General features: G+C 33.2%; 5 protein-coding genes across 8 annotated transcripts; 2 read left to right on the top strand and 3 right to left on the bottom strand.

Annotated features, from left to right (window-relative positions):
* The first annotated feature begins 639 nt into the window (after positions 1-639).
* LOC108833602 (uncharacterized) lies at positions 640-3,725 on the top strand. The gene is made up of 2 exons (XM_056990362.1): positions 640-1,250; positions 2,600-3,725. The coding sequence occupies exons 1-2, from the start codon at positions 771-773 to the stop codon at positions 3,371-3,373; spliced, it is 1,254 nt and encodes a 417-aa protein (XP_056846342.1). The 5' UTR covers positions 640-770; the 3' UTR covers positions 3,374-3,725.
* A 735-nt stretch (positions 3,726-4,460) lies between these two features.
* On the bottom strand, positions 4,461-5,328 carry LOC108833598 (receptor-like protein 15). Its single transcript, XM_018607006.2, has 2 exons — positions 5,272-5,328; positions 4,461-5,096 (listed from the first exon to the last, which is right to left on the bottom strand). Exons 1-2 carry the CDS (start codon positions 5,326-5,328, stop codon positions 4,533-4,535), a joined length of 621 nt encoding a protein of 206 aa, XP_018462508.1. The 3' UTR covers positions 4,461-4,532.
* LOC108833601 (uncharacterized) lies at positions 5,300-6,501 on the bottom strand. 4 transcript variants are annotated; one of them, XR_008936711.1, is made up of 4 exons: positions 6,335-6,498; positions 6,043-6,111; positions 5,818-5,944; positions 5,300-5,572 (listed from the first exon to the last, which is right to left on the bottom strand). XR_008936711.1 is itself a non-coding variant. In XM_056990718.1 (4 exons), exons 1-4 carry the CDS (start codon positions 6,427-6,429, stop codon positions 5,431-5,433), a joined length of 357 nt encoding a protein of 118 aa, XP_056846698.1. In that variant the 5' UTR covers positions 6,430-6,501; the 3' UTR covers positions 5,300-5,430. The 4 variants fall into 4 exon arrangements, 2 of the variants coding, with proteins under 2 accessions (XP_056846698.1, XP_018462512.1); XR_008936712.1 differs by having other exon boundaries at positions 5,300-5,566; XM_056990718.1 differs by having other exon boundaries at positions 5,300-5,566; positions 5,888-5,944; positions 6,335-6,501.
* Positions 6,502-7,108: 607 nt separating this feature from the next.
* On the bottom strand, positions 7,109-8,196 carry LOC108833600 (uncharacterized). The gene is made up of 2 exons (XM_018607009.2): positions 7,856-8,196; positions 7,109-7,612 (listed from the first exon to the last, which is right to left on the bottom strand). Exons 1-2 carry the CDS (start codon positions 7,966-7,968, stop codon positions 7,405-7,407), a joined length of 321 nt encoding a protein of 106 aa, XP_018462511.1. The 5' UTR covers positions 7,969-8,196; the 3' UTR covers positions 7,109-7,404.
* A 2,679-nt stretch (positions 8,197-10,875) lies between these two features.
* On the top strand, positions 10,876-11,902 carry LOC108833597 (dehydrin ERD14). The gene is made up of 2 exons (XM_018607005.2): positions 10,876-11,277; positions 11,402-11,902. Exons 1-2 carry the CDS (start codon positions 11,005-11,007, stop codon positions 11,708-11,710), a joined length of 582 nt encoding a protein of 193 aa, XP_018462507.1. The 5' UTR covers positions 10,876-11,004; the 3' UTR covers positions 11,711-11,902.
* The last annotated feature ends 10,453 nt before the right edge of the window (positions 11,903-22,355 follow it).

Raw genomic sequence — 22,355 nt, 5'->3', positions numbered from 1 at the left:
AATTTGTGTTTACATTTTTAAAAGATTCTAATTTAGAACTTACAATGCATATATCCTAAGTGAATGATAATGTGTCAAAATTTTAAAAGTATCCATGGGATGATGTGGAAGACTAAGCTATTATTGGTTTTTTTTGAAAAGCATGAAGGAAAAGTTAAAATATAAAAAATAAAGAAATAAATCTTATTGGTTTTTATAAAAATGAAACATATATATTTATCAGAGCAAATTTGGAACCATATTTGATGTAATTCAAAGACATTCTCCTCTACGTAGCTTGTATGATTTAATGCTCTCAAATATGATGTACATTGGAATATGCAATTATGCATACGGCAGGTATAATTAGTTCATTGTTATTGTAACATACCCCCTATAACGGTCACACATTCTCTAAAAACGCCTAGTAAAGAGTCTATACGTTTTGACGATGAGCTTTGCTTAGAAGACATTGTAAAAACTTAAATTAAAACATTCATTAATTTTTTTTTTTTAAAGAAACATTCATTAAACATGTCATTTCCTTTGTAACGTAATCAATACGTGTAGATTTAATTATCAGATTTATATGAGTAGAGAGATACTCATATATACAACTTTAGAGGAAAGAAATAAATATAAAATAGGAAAAGGAAAAAAATAACAATCCCACGCTGAAAGTTTTTTTCACCTTCCACCATAACAAACTATAACTCCTCTCTCAGAAGCAGTTCCAAGTTTTGAATCGCGTGTTGCGACCACTTATACCCCTCCGCCAAAGATCCGTCGTCATGTACGTCACCAAGAGAGTCTCCGACGTAGATCACCGTCTCCTCCTTATCCTCATAATCCCTTCTATATCCCTCCTCTTCTTACTCTCTCTACCTACCCTCACCCTTGATCCTCTTCCCACTCTTGTCCCTCTTCGTAACCTACTCCACACTCATACCCTAACCGCCACCACCGAAACCTCCGATCCACGGCGGGGTAAGAGGGAGGAGTTGGCGAGTTCGAAGATGGCGGTTTGTTTGGTTGGAGGAGCGAGGCGGTTCGAGTTAACCGGACCGTCGATCATTGAGAAGATCCTTAGGGTTTATCCTAACGCTGATTTGTTTCTAAATAGTCCTCTTGATCACAACTCTTTCAAGCTGAGTTTGCTTAAGGACTCGCCGAGGCTCGCGTGGGTTCGTATCTTTGAGCCTAAGCCGATCATTGAGACTGAGTCGATGGTTCGAGTGCTCACGCCTATGCATTCTCCCAATGGGATTAAGGTAAATTATCAAATACATTAACTTTTTTACCCTTTACAAAATTGCTTGATTCTTGATTAATTGCATGCTATATTAGTTGGAGAGTTTTAGGGTTGGTAACCGTTTCTTGATCCATACGTTACTCATGTGATGGAATTTTATGTACTAATTATCAATGTACTTGTTTTGGTATTTGGTGTTCTCAAAATTTTCAAGAAATCTATTATTTTCTTCTGCTTTTGTAGTAAAATACTTCTTTTGTTTTCAAAAGAAATAATTTTTAAACTATGTTTCGAAAATAAGTTGTTTATGCGTTTTATTAGTTAATAGTAATATATTGTAAATTTCGCAAAAGAATTTATAAAGTTATTTCTGGCTTAAAGTTATTGAAAATAATATTTTATAGAAAATAATATATTAATAATCATGATTTAATATGTTTTAATGTGTGAAAATTGAAAAATATATTATCTGGAAACAGAATATATATAGCATTTTTTTAAATGTTAATTTTTTGGTAAAATGTTAATAAAATACTATTTCAAGAGGTATATAACTCATGACATTATGATATTGGTGGAATTAACTACTTATTGACCATACTTGTTTATAAGAACAACATTTGTGGGTTAAATGCCTCTTTCCTGACTCGAGTTCTATAATGTCAGTATGTGAGCTTGAAATTGAGTTTTTATTTCTTGGTGATTGTCATTGACACGCAACTCGCATGGATTTTGACTTGTCAGTCCTATTATTCCGAGATTGAAATTGATTTCATATACCTTTCTAGACACACTTTCACCATTAAGAAGATCTTGATTAGTTTGACAACTTGTTATTTACATATTGTATATATTAGAAAATGGGTATTCTGTTTTTGGTATTTCTTAATTTATGGTAATAATTATTTATGGAATGGTGAAATGCGCGGCATGATGATGTTCATGCGTGGTGAACTGGCGTCATGATGTTTACGCATGGTTCCAACCATGTACATATTAAGCATATGTTGTGATCTAATCTTTCAGTCTATATCGAAAAAAACATTACAGGTTACTTTTTATATTTGAAAAATTAAATCATGTGTTTTATATTAATTCCACAGGTTAATCTAGTCATACTTACTTGATTTTGTGATTATTCATTTTGACAAGCGGTTCTAGTATGCATACGTGATATATATATACTATATAGAGTTAAAAAATTTATGGAATTTTATACAATGAAAAGTAATTAATCTACACAAATTAGTATTTACTATCGTCTCCTAATATGTTCAATGTGTGTTCGTTGATTTTATTTTTCCGTTATTATATAATTTCTGATAATATTTTCTCAACGTGTGTTTTCTTGCTTGGTCGCAATGACAGGGTTTATTACAGTACTTCAGTCTCGTAGAAGGCTGTATCACCATGATAAAGGCATACCAAAACGAGAACAACTTCACGTACGACTGGATAGTCCGGACCCGTGTTGACGGATACTGGTCCGACTCTCTCGACCCAGAATACTTCAAACCGGGTCAATACCTAGTCCCACCTGGATCCTCTTACGGTGGCCTCAACGACCGCTTCGGCGTCGGGGACCTCGACACCTCCACGGTGGCTCTCTCTCGCCTCTCCCTCATCCCCGACCTTGACTCCGCCGGTAAAACTAATCTCAACTCCGAATCCGCCTTCAAGGCTCAGCTCACGACTCGCCGTGTGCCTTACGTAACCAAACCTCTCCCTTTTTGCATCATGTCCGACCGAACCTACGAGTTCCCTCCGTCTAAATACGGAGTTCCAGTCGCTGCGATATCAAGCGGCGGGCCGTTGAACGGTGCTAAGTGCCGGCCGTGCACGGTGGCGTGCAAGGGCTCGTGCGTGGCGGAGGTGATGGGAAAGATGAGGAGAGGGTGGAGTTGGACGGAGTGGAAGCATGGGACGATGGAGCTGTGCGACGCACGTGGGGAGTGGGAGAAAGGTTGGGAGGAAGTGTTTGATGGAGTCGCCGGAGATAAATTCGCACGTGCGAGGAAAAGAGTCGGAGGTTTGGATATGAGGAGATGTGTGGAAGAGTTTGATGAGATGAGAGGGTTGGCTGTTAAGTGGGAAGCTCCCGCCTCTGAACAGATTTGTAAGTTGGGCTTAAGACCCAATTAGAACATATCAATTTTAGGTCCCATCTTAGAGCATCTCCATCTGTGAACTTCATGGGGAGGTTCACCAAAAAAAAATTTATTATTTTTTTATTTTTTTTTTCTGTTTGACTTTTTTTCCTAAAAAAAAAATAAAAAAATAATAATAATAATCGATCAATCGTGGGCCGCCACGTGTCGTGGGGCCCGCGAAATAGTGATGATACAGGTTCACCGGGAAGAGCTCGCGGGAGTGGAGTTCATAACTGTTGGCTTTCTTTAATATTTTTTTTTTGGGGAACTGTGTGACCCCTAATTAGTTTCACTAATGGAGATGCTCTTAATTGGCTAACAAATTTTCTAATTTGTTTGTTTAACTTGTTTTTTTTTCTTGATGCTTTGGTTGGAAAAAATACTACATGTTAATTTTGATATTTGAAAAATTAAATCATGTGTTTTAGTAAAATACTGATTTTTAAAAAAATAGTTCTTGGCGTCTTTAATTTGTAACATTTTTATCATTTTTCGTAATTTTATAATGACATGCAAAATATTGATGGCATCTTAAATCACGTCATTCTTGGTGATTTTTTTGAACAAAGCCAGCTGAGTCGTGGCTAAGGGCAGGAGCTTCACTAAGCACCATCATCCAAAACTGTAAACCGGTCACTGGGAACGACTTGAGTAGGTCTACATGTATGTATATACAACCATTTTATAGCTGCTTGGACTCATAAAAACAGTTTCATCGCTGAATTCAAAACTTAGTAACTAAACTATCTCCTAAAAAATAATTTAAAATTTTGAAAAGTAAAGCAGGTATAGATTTAGATTTTTTTTTTTTTTTTTGAGCGAAGAGAACTAACGGGACGTTTCTTTGTTCAATAAACGTTAAGACATGTTTTTTTTTTTTTTTTTAACCAGGTCGGAGGTTCGGGCCTTCGGCCCTAATCCTCCTACCTAGGCCCGGAGCCAGCCTGCGTCTGTACCTGTTAAGGCCCTGGACACTCCTCCCACGGTGGATCGAACCCAGAAGCGCAACACCACGTTAAGACATGTTTGAGCATTACATTTATTCAAAGATAGGAACTAAACACAAGTTATGTGAAACAAAGCATGAAGTTTAGAGAAGAATGAAGAGCAACGTATATGGCACATTAATGGAATCGGCAGCAAGAGTAGTTTTAGCACAACAAATTCCTCACCTTGTTGATGAAAACATCAACGACGTAGAACCAAAATCTGCTCCAAGGCGAGTCAAAAGAGAGAGAGAGAGATGAGAATATTCCAAGAAGTATGGTCACATGAGCTGCAAGAAAACTCCAATAGAAAGAAACCATGTCGATTTGGCTCTCATCATCCTTGACTCCATTGTCTGGTTCTTCTTGAAAGGTACTTCCATCGCAGTTTCTGTTGGTTGGTTTTCCACAGAGAAGAGGATTACCTACAAAGCTTTGTGTCTCAAAGGTGTTAAACTGTTTCCCTTGTGGAATGACTCCTGATAAGTTGTTGAACGAAACATTAAAGACCGCGAGGCTGCTCAGCTTTGTTAGTCCTTGTGGTATCCGGCCTTGTAACTTGTTGAAGGAGAGATCAAGGCTTTCCACATTCTTGAGACCTGAAAAGCTTTCTGGTATCACTCCTGATAATTTGTTGTGAGAGACATTGAAAACTTGTAGTTGTAGAAGACCTCCAAGCTCTGCTGGAATATTGCCGCTAAGTTCATTTTCTGAGAGATCCAGTCCAAGCTGAGAAATTCATAATAAATAGCCAAATTTTGAGAGCTTAAACTATACATTTTAATGTTACCAGTGTTTTACTCTTTTTGGCTATGTCAAAGTGATCAAATTGTCCCGGGACAATCGGTTTGAATCGATATTTTGTTGTTTTATTGAATCAGGAACCATAGATGCAATCACGCACTTGCCGATTCCTCAACACACCGCGAAAATTAGCGCTCGATTTTAATTTTAATTTCATTTGTTTGTAAACAGAAAAACAACAAATATCATCTTTTTCAAAAGAAAAAAACAACAACAAATATCATCAGTAACACCAACAGAAGTAGCAAGCTAAGAAACATCACGCAGCAAGTCTTACAAAAAGTGTGTATACAAATAATATGGAAGTCTTCTTCACGGTTCTCTTTATTTGAACATCTGAGGCTGAAAATAAAACAGAGACGACCAGGTTTTCTTCATGATCTTCAAAGGTTCCACTAGACCTAGCGGGGAAACCCAAAAAACATAGATTAGTCTCACGCAAATTAAGCAAATGTATTCGATGACTGCAACGAAGTCACAGAGAGGTGAACTGGAGAGTAACGTAGCACAATCCATTTGAAAAGACTCGGTTAGCAATTGACAACTAAGTATTGCTAACCAACACTATGCATAGAAAGACATAACTGGTGCCTTGTTACTACATAAACAAGGAGGGTTTAGTAAGACAAGGTCACAAGGAATATACTTTTTTCAATATTCCCCGCGATAAGCAAAATGTGGTAAAGAACCATCAAAAGCCCGATCACGTTCATTACCTAGTGATGGTCACCGTGACCATGATCACCATGGCCATCCCAGGGGTGCCTCCATCCCTAGTAGTTGCCAAGTAACAACAAAGATCACACATTTAGCCGCCACCACCATGGAGGGAGTAAGAAACGAAACAAATCAAATAAAAAAGTTAATAGACCTAACAAAGAGTGAGAGTGTTGCCATGACTACAGGACCGTCTTGCTTTGCTCTGTACAGAATCCAGAACCTGAAAAAAAATATATCAAAAGAGTTGAGTTTAAGATGTGAATGCTAAGAAAAACAATATCTAATGTGACTGGTTTTCTTCAATCATAATCAAATTCAAATCAACGTCTATCTTATTGCCTCTAATCCTAATCTTGACAATTCACAAGCTGAAAACACGAATTAACATGGATTCTAGTTACAGATTCTTTGGAAAAAAAATCAAATAAAAGAAAGAGATATACCACATGACGCCGCACAAGCCCTTTCCGGCGACGGTGTGCCACGTCTTCGGAGTTTGTACGGTGACTCCCTTGTATGTTATTCCTCCTCCACCCATTTTCTCAAATTCGCTACTGCAATTTCAACTCTTTCTCCTACCTGAGATTTCGATGCAACCACCATGTAGCTCGTGACTTTTTTTTTTATTACATGTCTTTTGTGCAAGGCCTCAACTAAAACAATGAGGCCCAATTGAAAGATAAAAGGCCCATATCTGCCGATTTGTTTCGTTTGCTAGTAATTTAACTAACTTCTTATTCATGAATATGACTGAAAAGTTATCATCTCCCACGACTCACGCAGGTTGTTTGTTACGTGTTTGCGGGTGGTAACGGCTAGCGTTTTACAATATCACAAAAAAAAAAAGCTAGCAGGTTTCCAGGCCTTGTTTTGGTCTTGACTTGCCTTGCGTCGATGAAAAAAGAGATGAATTTACTCTTGTTCAGGCAAATGCTTTTTGAGCTTAATCGAACGAGCTAGAACTAGAGGGTAAAATCAATCCAATCGATGCATTCCTACTTTTCACTTGGATGAGAGTCCCTACCCTGCTCTTCTAGCACATTCTGGAGGGCGATCCACTAGATTCCAAACAGGAACGGATAGTGCTTCCCTAACGAGAACCAACCATCAGGATAAGGTACGAGAGAGACCGATCCATCAGCAAAACTCCTCGAGCATTTTCTTACATTTTGTACTGCTAATTAAAACTTTTGTTTTTGAATGTAGTGTATGCGAACTAACTAACATGTCTTTAATTTCAAAACCACCATAAACAGGAGAAAAAACAAAACAATATTCTCAAACCACTTTAGTTCTCAGTTACGTAGCTCTGATTTGTCTAAGCTATAAGCCCTGGAATAGCAGCACCTGGTTTCCAATATCAGGTCTATTCTTCAAAGGATAAGAAGAAACCAGAGACAAGTCTGACCCTAACTGTCGTCTTCATCAGCATTCATACCACAGAGAAAAGAGTTGGTCATGGTTGTCTAAGAAAATTAAAAAAAAAAAAGGTTCTCCTCGGTTTGGTCCTTTTTTACATAGAGAGAGGAAGAAGCATCCTCCGCTTCTTGTTCCTAGCCAGTCTCGCTTGCTTTATAATTTTCATACAGAAGAGCAAAAGCAAGCCGACACAAACCATGATAAATGCTAGTTGCAACCGCCTCAAGAACAAGGATACTGCTGAACACACCAGGAGTAGTAAGATCACAAGCTCCCAAATCACAAACACTACCACATGGACCCTGTATCAAAAAGCAAATGACATAAGTACCACGAGTAAAATGTCACAACAAGCCTACAACAATAGAATCAATAATGGCAATGAACTCAAGACACAAGAAATGAATATGATTTTTTTTTAATTCATTACCAAACATAAAACCAAGAGAGAGAGACATGATTACATGAAGCATCTTATGAATCACATAATGTCTAGAACATGTAACGAAACCCTTTAAAATCTTTTGATTGTATAGTTTTGGAACCTGGAAGAAGAGAAAGTGGAGGTGGAAGAGAAGAAAGAGACGGAGGCCCAATCATGCTTTGATCGAATCTGATATTCCCTGAGCTGTTCCGCTAGATTCGATCTCGTTATCATCGCGCTTCCTTGAAACCCCTAAGAAGCGTCGGATGAAAACAAGAGGATGCAGCAGCGAGAGAATCTGTTAACACAACTCTCTTCCGTTTCCATTCGCCGAGTGTCTCTCCGCGTGTCAACAATCATCGGGTCGGGTTATAGAGCGGATCCTTACTCATAGGCCCATTTTATATGTTGGGCCCGGCCCTTTGAAAGTAATCGTTAAGGACAACTTATTTGCCCCTTAGCTGATATTGTCCACTTAGTCAAAAAACCATAGACAAAAGAATATATATAAGTTATGTTTAACAGGCAATTGATATGGCACGTCGTGTTCATCTTTTAATGGAACACGGTCAGTTTGTTAATTTCTACAAATTTTAGGAGATGATCCATTCCTATTATTAACATCTGCCCTTTTTAATATTTTAGTTTCGTTACTGAAATATGTTGAAAATGACATCCCTAATAACCAATCATTAACATATCTCCTTTATCTTTAGAAATCCAAAGTAACCGTATAAGTTATCTCTACCAATGCAATAAACTATCATTTATATGTACGTCGGAAAATAGTAACTTTCTCAAGAATATTTAATTGTTTTCTCTCAGAAAAAAAAAAGGTTCGTGCAACATGGCACCAGTCAATAAATCAAGTGGACCGACATCACCGACACTACGTCTTTTACGTCAATCAGTACACGTCTATGGGTCCTACGCAAGGACGAACTCCCATGTTATATTGACACGTGTTTGTATTTGATTGCTTACAATCACTTTTCTCTCTGCCTTCTTTATTTCTTTTAATTACCAAACCTTCGAATGGTAAAAACGGTTCAAGCAGTGCAGATCAACCATATCAAGCAGGAGAAATGCAGATCAAGCGGTTCAAACAGAAGAGTTACATAACATGCACGAGAAATGCGGAACATTAGAACAAACAGTTATTATAATTTTAAATGAAAAAATCCAAATAAAGTAGATTAAATGTTTAAAAGATTATAATAAAATATATCAAAGTATATAATATATAAATATAGTACATAAATAACAAAAATTATTGCACTAAATCCATAATATAACAATATTAAAATAAAAATTTAATGATATATATCTTCCATTATTGTTTATATTTCAATTATATTACTATATATTTTCATAATACATATCATAATTAAATATATAAATGAAATATATATCTCTCTCTTCATAAGTATACATATTTAAATTATATTACTATATATTTAAGTAATACAAAATACACATCTCTTATATTAGTATACATATTTAAGCTATATTACTATAGATATACATAATATATTATAATTGAAATATGTATTATATTAATATAATTATTTAAAAAGTAAAAATTATATGACAAAAATAATAAGTAAAAATGATAATTTTGTATTGTTAAAGTTGTAAATAAAATAAAATAAAAATATTATATTAATAAAACTAGACAAATATATTTTAAAGTTATGTATTGTAACAAAATTATTTATTAACCAAACAAAAAAGGCAGATCAACACCACCAAATGTTGGCGGGTGAGATCTACATGCAGATCTCCTGTTTTTTCCACAAAAAGACAGAAAATTTTGATCTGCATGCAGATCTCCTACTTAAACTGCTTTTACAAACATAAAAGAGTAAATGGTGAATGTAGTGCGGAAAAACTACATGTGCAGAAGAACCGCACTTGTCCCGCTACTCCATCGTACTATTTCTGGGATTTGCAATTTCATCACTATGCTTTTTTTTTGAACTAATCACTATCCAATTTCATATTTTCTTTTTAATCTCTTTTGCTTGTTCCAAAGATTTTTAGATTCTTTAAGCTGTCTAAATTTTGAGAACTATTAGTAATTTTTCAAAAGTAAAAGCCTATATTGATCTGTTATTCAAAAGTCTAAAACCAGTTAGTTTTCAATACTTGCAACTCTATCCAATTACCTATCTAACCCAATATTTTATTTGTTGGTTTTAATTATTATTGAAGTTATTTAACATTGAATGACTAGGCCTGGGCGTTCGGGTACCCGTTGGCGTTCGGGTCGGGTTTTTCGGATTTTCGGGTTTTCGGATTTACGCTCCTAGGTCCCATAGTAAAATTTCATTAGTACGGGTCGGGTTCGGATAATAACACTTCGGGTTCGGTTAATAATTATATTGCATCCTAAAACCCATAAAGTAACCATATATCATTCGGGTTCGGGTTATATCGGTTCGGTTCGGATATAACCAAAGTAAAAAAAACAAAAACTTAAAGAAAACATAAAGAAAAACAGCTAAATTAGTTAAAACTAATCTATCTCACATAAAATTGCTAAAATAACAATAAAATGTTAAATCAAGTATGAAAACAAACATTATTTGTAAACAATATACATTATATTATAGAGAGTAGACTTGTTATTCCAATGAACAAATTATAAATTACTTATTTATAACTAATTGTGTACTTGAAATATTTTTAATATTGTTAATATTTATTATTATATATCATATTACCACGAATATTAAATTTAATAACTAAAATACTTATATATATATATTTCAAAATATTTATATTAACTATTAGTTTCGGGTTTTTCGGGTTACCCGTTCGGGTTCGGTTAATAACACTTCGGGTTCGGATATTTTTATACCACCCTACAAGACCCGTTCGGGTATTTTTACATTTCGGGTCGGATAACGGGTCGGATTTTTCGGTTCGGGTTCGGTTCGGATTTAGGGTTCCGGATTTTATGCCCAGGCCTATGAATGACCATCCATAACGTACGTGATACACTGAATTCTTACTACATTCAAAACCTATCTATCTATAGTTTATCTATGATATATATATTTAAAAAAATAAAAAAATGATCACAGAGCGTGAACTCCGTGTCGGTCTTCCTCACACTATAAAACGCACTTTCAGTCGTCTCATTTCTCAACACCTCTTCACCATTATATCGAGTCTCATCAGCTTTTTGAGTTGAAAGATACTTTTGATCCGTGTTTCGATTTTCTTAACTTTCATAAACCGATACCAAAACTTGTCTAAACAATTATGGCGGAGGAAACCAAGAACGTTCATGAGCATGAAGTGCCAAAGGTAGCAACGGAGGAATCATCTGCGGCGACTGGGGAGGTAACAGATCGTGGTATGTTCGACTTCTTGAAAAAGAAGAAGGAGGAAACAAAACCAGAAGAGACGACCCACTCGGAGTTCGAGCAGAAGGTTCAGGTTTCTGAGCCGGTCCCTGAGGTTAAACACGAAGAAGAGGAGAAGAAACCAAGTCTCCTTGAGAAGCTTCACCGAAGCGACAGCTCTTCTAGCTCCGTAAGTTTTATATTGAACATTCAGAATAATATAGAATATATATATATATATATACGGTGTTAGATGTGAGCTTTTGATGATATATATAACGTGACCTAACTATATATGTATTTGAACTCGGCAGTCAAGCGAGGAAGAAGGTGAAGATGGTGAGAAGAGAAAGAAGAAGAAGGATAAGAAGAAGATTGCTACTGAAGGAGAGGGGCAAACAGAGGAGGAGAAGAAAGGGTTTATGGATAAGCTGAAAGAGAAGCTTCCAGGACATGGAAAGAAGCCTGAAGACGACTCAGCTGCAGCGGCTGCACCGGCTGTTGCTCCTCCGGTGGAGGAAGCGCATCCGGCGGAGAAGAAGGGAATTTTGGAGAAGATTAAAGAGAAGCTTCCGGGATACCACTCAAAGACCGTTGAGGAGGAGAAGAAAGATGATCACTGATGAAAACATGAATATTAATGATGATAAGAGACATGTTGTGTTGTTTGTGATGGATGATGGTCATCTTTTTGTTTTGTGCTGTTGAAGTTTGTTGGCTTCGTTGTGTCTTTTTTTTCAGTTTCTCTGTTCTTCTTTTTGTTGTGTTTTAGGGTATTGTTTCGTGGTATTTTAAAGGTATGAAAATTTTAATTCCTTTTCGTTTGCTAGAGAATAGAATAATAATCTAATGTTCCCTGTTTAATTTTCAACTATTGTTCCTACTTCCTAGACGAGTTTGACCTAGCGAGTTTTCTATAATCAATAATATATTTAAAGTTCATTCATAAGTATTATGTAATCAGATGAGTTTTTTTTTTGTAGACGCAACATGGTTCGTCACTACCATGACTTCTAGTGATTGATTTTGTCTTGGTGTAGACATAAAGTGAGAGAAAAAAGTGAATGAATTAAGATATTTCTATAGATTTAACTTACATATGGTAATCTGCTAGTTTTGATAAGAACAAATGAGATCGCATCAATTGGCCACCATCTTAATTTAGTTAATGTTCTAACTTCTCAGTAAGAGTATCATTTGGCAATGAATAATTTTAGAGGGGAGAAATCTCTGGTGAACTGTCTTTGACCCTCATAAGCCATGGTTGTGGTTTAAATACATCTCGAATTTTTAAAATTGGGTTTTGATAATGGGTCAAAACCCAACAGGCCTAATTACTAAGGAATCGAGTAGAATAATGATAAAACTTGCCCGAGTTAGGACGTTTGCCCTATTCGTGCAAATCACGTAAAATTCAAAGGTGAAGTGGAGATAGACAAAGTGAAGAGAAAGAAAGCAGGAGAGCTTCGTCTCTGCTGCATCTGTAACCCGAGACGACCCACCCTCAAACGAGCCAAAACCATTCATTGAACGCTCTTCTCTTCAACAGGTAATCTTTTGAATCTCACTGTAAAGAAATTCGAAGGAGCTTTCTTTTACGAGTAGTAACTTTGGAACATCTTCTTGTTAGGGAACTTCCTATAAAGTATTAGTGAATAGTACAGGTTTGGGCCACCTATCTAAGATCATACCGGATAAGTTGGAACAAGATCACCCGAATTCTAAAGGCTCTTTATGAATTTTGCCACTGATTAAGAGTTTTAACCTTTGTGTTTTGATCAAGGGTTAAAACGTTGAACTGGAGTTGATTTTAAAACAAGATAACTGAGCCAACACTGAACCGGATACAATGTAAGTACAATATAACTTCTATAAATTAATAATGTTGGGACTTTAAAATTTTATTAATTTATAGATATATTAATTTACAAAATTTTCCTTTTTAGGTTCTTTTATATTTTTAAATATTTTTATTTATAAACTAAAAATATATTATTTTACTGTATATATATTATATAAATTTTAGAAATTAAAGTTTCATATTTTTATTATCTTAATTGATGTATATTTTTATGTTTCATAAAATTATCATGCAGTTTTCGATATAATTCTATAAAATATTACCAAAATATATGAAAATGTTAAAATAGAGTTATTTTCATTGTAAATATAAAACCGATAATATAATGTTTAGTTTGTATTTATATAAAAATATTTATAGATAGATTATTAATTTATTATTTTAATGTGACTATATATTTACATGAAAGTTTTAAAAATTTTATTATTTTATTATTTTATCGATTTATATCATATTTTTCACCGGTCTAAATTGGAAGTGGCAAAATTTATTTATTTATAAAAATTATTAATTTATCGAGTATTAATTTATAGAGATTCTATATATATACGGTTTCTATTTTATAGAAGCCAAACAACTCTATTTTTTACGAGTCATATTGTATACTTAGAGTGACTTTTCACCGTTTAGGCTAAAAATGGACTATCGCACTTGTTTTTATTAAAGTCTTTACGTTGACCTACGTAACAGAAACGGTGAAGCGGAGTAGAGCGTAGAAACAACGGGAGATTGGCAGTCACGCGCGCAAAAGAATACGGTTTATAAAGTTCGCGACTGTCTTGAAAGGATAACTTAAAGGGAGCTGACACAACCCCAAATCCAATGATGAGGTTACTAGGGAAGGTTCAGTTGAGTACTTATACTCCATTTTTCGTTATTATTTATATAAATGTATAAATCTATATTCCCTACCCGTAGAGCTGTAGGCACATCAAAGACGTTGTGCACTATACATATCTACAGAGTCACGGAAGATCATATCACCACACGATTGTATCCAACTGTTATTTTTCTTAAATAAAGAAATATCGACTAAAATCAAATGTAATGCATGTATGATGTATGTAACCCTGGCAATTTTTAATGTTTTCACCTATCCGCAATAGAACAGCAGCTAGCTTCTTGGTTAATCTAATAACGCAAGAAAATCAACAGAACAGTTTTGAAGCATCTAAAACCAAATAAATGAAAAATCAACACAAAGAAGACAAATTAGTACGAAGTTGGTCGACACCCACCCGTTGTCATTCTTCGTTTCGTATCTAGAAAAATGTAGTAGAGAAAAATGTGAATAAAGTATAATGATAAATCCATTTTGTAGTAATAATAACTTAAACATAAAAATAAGACTACAATATCAAGAGTGTAAGAACATAGTATTACATAACTATTAATATCAAAATCTGTGACTTAGATGAACATAATACATTCTATATTCAATAAAAGAAAACATATAGTAACGAATCAAATAGCTATTTTAAGATTGAACTGGGATTTCTCCATCTATTATTATCAGATTGATCACAGTCGCAAGGCGGTCCTGAGATTTGTGGGCGGTAATTTTTTTTCTCAAAAATTTGGGAACCATAGACGAATTTTTGGGAACCCTGCACTCTCGTCACATAATGTGGAAAGAAACATCCCATTTTACACAAACACAAGTAACCACTTTCTATACACATAGATTCCAACTTCAAGAAAATTAAACAAAACATCATGATAACATTGTGTGGGCTTCAAAAACATAAAAAAGTAGAGTAAGTTCTCTTTTTCCATTACCACATTGCCTTATGATTTCAATCTACATGTACCTTTTTGAGTAATGGGTCCTCATTTTTCATGAATAGTTTACCTTTCCTAGATGATGTAAACTTCTAAGACGCCACCACTACTCCCACATTAACCTCACACTGGTCAACGCCATTGAAATTCAAAAGATGCGAGTTCATTTACAAAGCAAATGTGAGCGTATCCAGTCATAGAAACCTACCAACACGTTAGAGTCTCAGCCAAGGAAAGCTAGAAACTTCGTAGAGATCAACCAAATCAGAGGAGATGGGAAATGACAAGTGAAATGGACTTAATAAAATAAGATGTAGTGATCACACATAAAGAGGTTGACTAGATCCGAGATAATACCAAACCTAGATCTTACTGCTCATCAAGTCATCTTGATCAACATGAACCAATGTCTTATCTTGAATACAGATAAATCATGAGGGGTTTTACAAAGAAACCCTAACAGATCTCTGTTGGCAGTATGCCCACCTCCCCTCACAAAAACACAACGTTGATAATACACATGTACATAGGTAGGGGAGGTGGACAGAATGCCAAAGATCTCTGTAAGAAACTCTTTTGTCAAACCCACTTGATCAGAAAAGCTTAAAGATCCAAACTCTTTTCACTTGTTCCTTTCTGTCTAATGTAATAAAGAGAGGTAGACAATAAGGAACAAGAAGGGTGTTCATATTATAGAAGAGAACAAAAAGAACTTAAAACCTACAGAGGACAACAGATGAGAGAAGCGAGAGATGAAATGGTTGGAATATTTATGAGGTTGTGAAAAGAGGCAGGCGGGTATCTCTTAATGATGGTGATGTACAGTTGTTGTATAGCAGGAAATTTATGAAACCAAGAATTTAACATTTATAAACCCCAAAAAATAGTATGAACAAAGAAATATCTCTTAAGCAGTTTACAAAAAAAAAAAATATTTTCTATAAGAAAAAAAGGCCGAAACCCTAGACTCTGTTGTCACAAAGCTACGGAGAAGATTAATAACACTCGTCTCGAAAACTGGAAACTTGTTGGGTTTAATCAAATGAGAAACTTAATGAAGATTCGGATTCGAAAAGACATAAGATCTAACAGCTATTATGAACAGAAAAACAGTGAAGGAGAGAGATGGGATAATTAAAATAGAAGAAACTCAAAGGGGTTTTTCTCAAGGAGGATTAAAATCTAACTAGGGAAATCACTTCGATAGTTTTCAAAAGATGAAATTCTAAGCGAGAAAGCCAATAAACTTCTAGGGATTTTGTTTGAGGTTTTTTTCCTTTTGCTTTCTTCTGATTGTTTCTTTTTGGCAAATTCAACGGGGTTGTCTTTGATGCCTACGGCCTACCATTCCGTTTCAATTTTTCTATACTTTTTTGTCAGGACCACAAGTTAAACGGCACCATTGTTTTCTTAATTTTAGTGTGGAGCTCGAAATAGCTTGATATATAATTATTATATAAACTGAAAACCATTTTGATATTCAGTTAAGGGTTTCCTGCAAAAAAACCTCGAAATACTTTTTTTTTACGATTTAATCCGTGAAATAAAAAATTCATGTCAATCCACCTAATGACAATTAACCTGCGATATAAAAATCTACTCTTTCTGTTTCATTTTATTTGTCGTTCGAGATTTTGATACACAGATTAATAAAACATTTAAGTTTGTATATATACTAGATACAAATATCATTACCAGTAAATCTAACCAGATTTTAACCAATAGAAAAATAGTTTAAAATAAAAGAGTATGTATTAATGACATTTTAGGTGTTAACTATTTAATGAAATTGAAACCTACGCCTTTTTGACTAAATTTTAGAGAAAAAAATCTGTAATCAACAAGAGTCGAATTCTACACTCAACCACAACCCAAAAATTCTTTAACCATTGCTTCATTAGCCGAGATGGTTAGAGAACTCGTAGTTAGTGGTTGAGCTGTACAGTTTGAATCTTCTTGGTTACATGTTATTTTATCTAAAATTTAGTAGTAAAATGATGTAGTTTTCAATAATGTTAAATAGTTAACGCCTAACATATCATCAATACATATATGTTTTAACCGCGGATCGAATAACACTTTCTGAATTGACTTGTGGATTTTTGATTTCCTAGATTAAATTGCAAAAGTTTATTTTAAGTGTTCTTTTTTGCAGAAAACCTTCAATTAATTATCAGCTATACTCTAATAGAAGTTGTGTTAAAGAATAAACTTCACCTTAAACACCCAAAATCAAGAATTTAAACAAAATTATGTATGATGAAATAATAAAATCAAACATAAAATGAGTAGTTTTTTATCCAGAAAATTGGGTAGCTTAAGTATGAAATGTTATTTCTATCGGTAAAATTTTCTACTACAAGAATAGAAGTGTAAGTTCGAATCTCAACAGATACAAAAAAAATATTAACAATCATTTTTTGTTATAAATTAAAGAAAATATAGATTTAGGCCCTTTTTTTTTGCAAAAGGGTATTTTAGATGTTTTCTGACTTTTTATAAAAATGCTCGAATGTTACAATCAAATTCAAAGTCACTACATTGTAAAACCCTGTATGTAGGTTGTTTTGTTGCAAAACACAGATTCGTTAATGAGAATCCACGTTTAATAACTAACATCATTAATAATAGTAGCATCCAATAACAAAAAATTTAATCCGGTTGAATCCATAAGAATAGCAAGACCGCGGATGAATTCTTTCTCCAAAACATTCAAATGGATCTTAAAACATGAACTCATGTTTGAGTTAGATGAATAGAACAATGAAACTTGATTTCACATAAGGCCATCATCTCCAATGAGACACCAAAACACCAAACTTGGTGTCATCTCCAATGAACACCAAAAATTACACCATCCCAGCAAATTTGGTGTAGAGTGAATAGTGTTATACCAAATTTGGTGTAACACTATTCATTACGCCAAATATTTTATATACATATTTATTATGTTTTCTCATTTAATAATATAGTTCAATTATTATTTTTAGTTAGTTTAAATTTGTTTCAATTACTATTATTAATAATTTCAAATTTATAATTAAACATAAATATATTATATTATTTATATTTTAAAATTATTTTTACATAATTAAAATATTTTTTTATTTTGATTTCAGGTAAAAATACTAAGTTATTATTATAATTTTTATGTTATAAAATAAAATATCATAGAATTTTATATTTTATTTTATTTTTAAATAAAAAAACACTAAATTATTATTATTATTTACTTTATTTTAAAATATTGATTATAATTTTTAGTTAAACTATATATAATATTATTAAATTCACCAAACTTTAAAATATATATTTTATTTTATAATATAGTTAAACATGTATTACTGACTAATACAAATTTATTAAAATAAATATATTGTCATGTTATGTGCTTTTCATAATTAGTGTTTTGTAACTTTTAATAGAGTATTTTGTGTAAATTAAATACATGTATAATATTGTTAACCCATTACATATAAATGTAAATAAATTTTATAAATGTATAATTACGAAAATTTAATGAACATAATATCAAAATACGATAAAACAATTATTTATCAATTTCAAATACTAAAAACAAAAGAATTATTAAAATAGAAAACATTAAATAATATAATATTATTTTTGGTGTAATATTTGGTGTCATTGTTTAAAATGACAAAAAATATTTGACATCAAAAAATCAAATTTGACGTAATTTCAACACTAAATTTAATATCATTGTTAAAGATTCTCTAATAGAAGATTCGAATCTGAAACGTGTTTGCATCTCAAATCTGTTCACTACCACTTTGAACAAAAAAATCAGTTCGTGGCATATCCAATAAATTGCCTGTACAAGCTTGGCATTTTTCTTCCCAGCTCCAAACTTTAGCATGTCTTGGCCACATTACGACACATACCAAAATAATTGGACGCTAGTAGAAATTAATAGAGAGAGAGAAATAATGAGAGCTTGTTTGCTTGTGATTTTCGAAACATTTTGAAATATATTCAGATTGCTATGTTTGATAACATTTATATATAGAAAACTTAGAAATCAAGAAATACAAAAAGATTAGCCACAAGAAAATAAAAAGATATAAATATCTGTATTGGATTATTGGAAGTGTACTAGAATCGTTTAGTTGAGAACGAGTAAAATCAACAATTTTTAGTTTTAAATTTTTTTAACAATTTTCTGACTTATGGGTCCTTTTACTCTTCCACCATGGAGTGGATTGCAGAATCCTAGGCTCATGTAAATATAACATAAGTGTTAGAATAACATAGAAGCTCAACCTTTTGACCTAGTAATATAATTAAGGGGTAATTGGATAAAAGAGACACCATCAACCTAGGTTTGTCCTTCTAGTATTTTTTCTTAATTAGTTGGAAAAATAAGATTTATATTAATGTTAATACCATAATACCCTCATGATTAATTAAATTAAATTTTCAATTAAATACATAGTTTGGTTTAATTATAAATTATTTTATTTTTTAAAAGTAAAAAAAGCAAGAAAAAGTAACACGTTTACCCTAATTATTTTTCTAATTCTCTGATCTTCTCTGCCTAAGCTTTTGAAGCTCTTCAATGGTGATTTTGGCTTGAGGAGAATCCTACCTTCTTCCCGATTAAGTTTACCTTTTGCTATTATTTTGATTGAATATTCTTTGGTTTGGTTCCTGAAAATCTTACGGCTCAAGAAGAGTTTTTAAGTTTTCTTACAGAGTTTCTAATGGTCATATATTTGGTATTTGTAGACCTTTGAGATGATAAGCAATTCTTCATAGATCATTCTGGTGCAGTGCCAATTACTGCACACCATGTATTGTATTCAAACGCTTATTCTCGCCATGAGTGCCAGGTTCTTCGTGAAAAGAAAAGAATCTAATGTTGTTAAGAATTGTGTGGGGGAGAATAACTGACCTATTTGTTAAATTTAAATTATGTATCGACGATACCAAAAATCTTTGTGTCCTATTGGTTAAATACCTTGTATCTGTCGTGGGTGTAGGTTCGAACTACAGATCTACAATTTTTTTTTCTTTATTTGAATTTTTGTTAATTCAATGATCATGGGATAGAAGATATTGTGCATGATTTATGGTAGATTTACCGTAAATTTAGGAAAGATATTAACTGAAATATAAAACTTTCCATATTTTTCATATTTGACTAGAATATATATCCTACCTCACCCATAACACAGTACAACAGGTAGGAAATCTATTCTTCCTTATGCGTCACATAAGGTAAAAGACAGAAGAGATTATGACACAAAAATTACGTAAGGTACAATATAGGGTTGATGCTATATGTCGTTATCTAGTTGTAGGTAGATTGAAAGCATCTTGCTAGATTGTAATGTACCAAATTCTAACTCAGATATAAAATACAGAAAAGTTTAGTTTACAGTATATACCCTGGATAGATCTATGTATAAAATTTATTATCCGATTTCTAGGTTAAGTAGATCACCAGAATGTGTATTCTAACCTGGTTAGAAGGTAAAATAAAATATGATTTCCTATTTTTTAAAAAATAACTTAAACATAGAAATTATCATATTTATGTTTCCAATAGTTTTTATATTTTTTTACATTTTTAAAACTAAGTTTACTATTTTTTTCATAGACAAAGGGTAAAATATGTCCAGAATTGCCAAAAATATGAAAAATCCTACAATGACAAATAAAAGTTTAAAGTGTCTCTTTTATCCAATTCCCCCTATAATTAACCATGATACGCTAAAAGTTTCACGATCTATTTAAATCGTAAGCTTCATCTCTTTTTGTTTTGTTACTTTAAATAGCATGATTTTGTAAAATAACATATTTCCAGTTGTCCAAAAATTATATCATATTTCCTTTCTGTCTATTTAACTATATGATAAATCATACTCTTATTTCCCTTCTGTCGATTGAGATGTCGCACTCATCACTCCCACAACCTGCAAAGCCTCATTTATTCCTTTATGACAACTTGTTTTCAAATCTTTTTTGTATTTATATATTTTACCCACTGGTAGAATTTACTTTACAAACGGGACAAACTCCATCAAATGGACTTATTATTAGTACTGTGGATGAGAAAACAAATGCATGCCTTGCGTTGCGTGTATTATCTGCAAAAAAGAAAAAACTGCAACAACTCATAATTTTATCCACTATTTATTGCCTCAAAATCTACCATTCCCATTCAACATTCTCTCAATTAAATCCTCACATTTTTACAGTTTCAATTTATAAATCAGACGAACTATCGTAACTCAGTAAAATGTCATATCGAATCAGTTCAACTTTATTCATTTTTTTCGAATAATGCAAGTCCATGTATTCATGTTTAATCACTGTTAATCATTTTAATAATACAAACTATTTTTGTTGATTTTGGATGTAAATTTTGTTCAAAAACACTTGAAAAAAAATTCTGAACATTAAAATCACTAGAATATTTAAAAAAATATATATTCACAATAATCAGTCTGATTGAAAATGTTATTTTTGTTCTGTTTAATAGTAATTGTTTTGTCTATATTTTGAAAAAAACAATTTTTGAAAAGATATGTAGAAGTGAGTTGAATATGGTTTTTAAGAAGACGGGCTGACAAAATAGATTTGTAAATATTTATTGGTAAATGGAATAAATTTACTGTGATATTCATCTATTATTACTTGATTTTCGTCTTAATTGATTTTATTGTTAAACAAATTTATATAAAAAAAAGTAATTCTCTCTTTTGCAAAGGTGAATTCCAGAATTTCTATGAAAATACTTTAAAACGACTTCGATATAACTCAATTTTGCATCAAAATCCAAAATTTCAATATGCAATCCGAAGAAGAGCATCAGCGACATGATAAGAATTACCATCTCTATCAACAACCGGATCCGTTGATGTTTGGAAAGCGTTACAGGATTTGAAGTTAAAAGTTGATAAATCAAGGTGGTCGGTACACGAAGATGCTTAGAGGGAATTCAATAAAGATCATGGGCTATATCTAGTCACGAAATGCCTTAATCCGTATCATCAAAATCCGGCGGGACTCAAGGTGGCCCTTCCTCGAGCTTGGAAGCTAGTAGGGATATTAGAAGGGTAGATTAACGACGACAACACCGTTAACTTCTACTTTGACACTGAACATCATCTCCTGATGGTTCTCGAGAAACAGCCCTATAACTATAGAGGTTGGTTAGTAGCTATAGATCGATGGAGTAATAGGGATAGGTCAAACCTTCTCGAAGTATATCCCCTTTAAAGTTTACATCCTCATCTCTCTGATATCTATTGTCGCCATAGTATTGTTGAAGACATCGGAACAAAGCTAGGTCGCGCCGAAGAAGTGATGATTGTGGAGTCTACTGTCCGAAGAGCACAAGTCTCGGTTAAAGTACACCTCATTCACTTCTAGGACTTAAGTTATAGAGGGGGTTGAAATCATAAAGAACAGACCTCCCGTGGAGCTGATTTTCGATATGTGGAGTTACAGGTTTTGTACCCTCTAAGGGAGTCTCAAACATGAATATGAGTTATGTAAGGAATATCTAAAGTTGCAGCATTGCCAGTTCGAGTTGATGGATATAGAAACCAACCCGTACACATCAGCACAACAGAGAAGTGAAGCCATAGAAGAGTATA

Source organism: Raphanus sativus, chromosome 7 (genome assembly GCF_000801105.2).
Source record: "Raphanus sativus cultivar WK10039 chromosome 7, ASM80110v3, whole genome shotgun sequence".
Lineage (NCBI taxonomy): Eukaryota > Viridiplantae > Streptophyta > Magnoliopsida > Brassicales > Brassicaceae > Raphanus > Raphanus sativus.
This window is presented reverse-complemented; position numbering and strand designations above follow the sequence as displayed.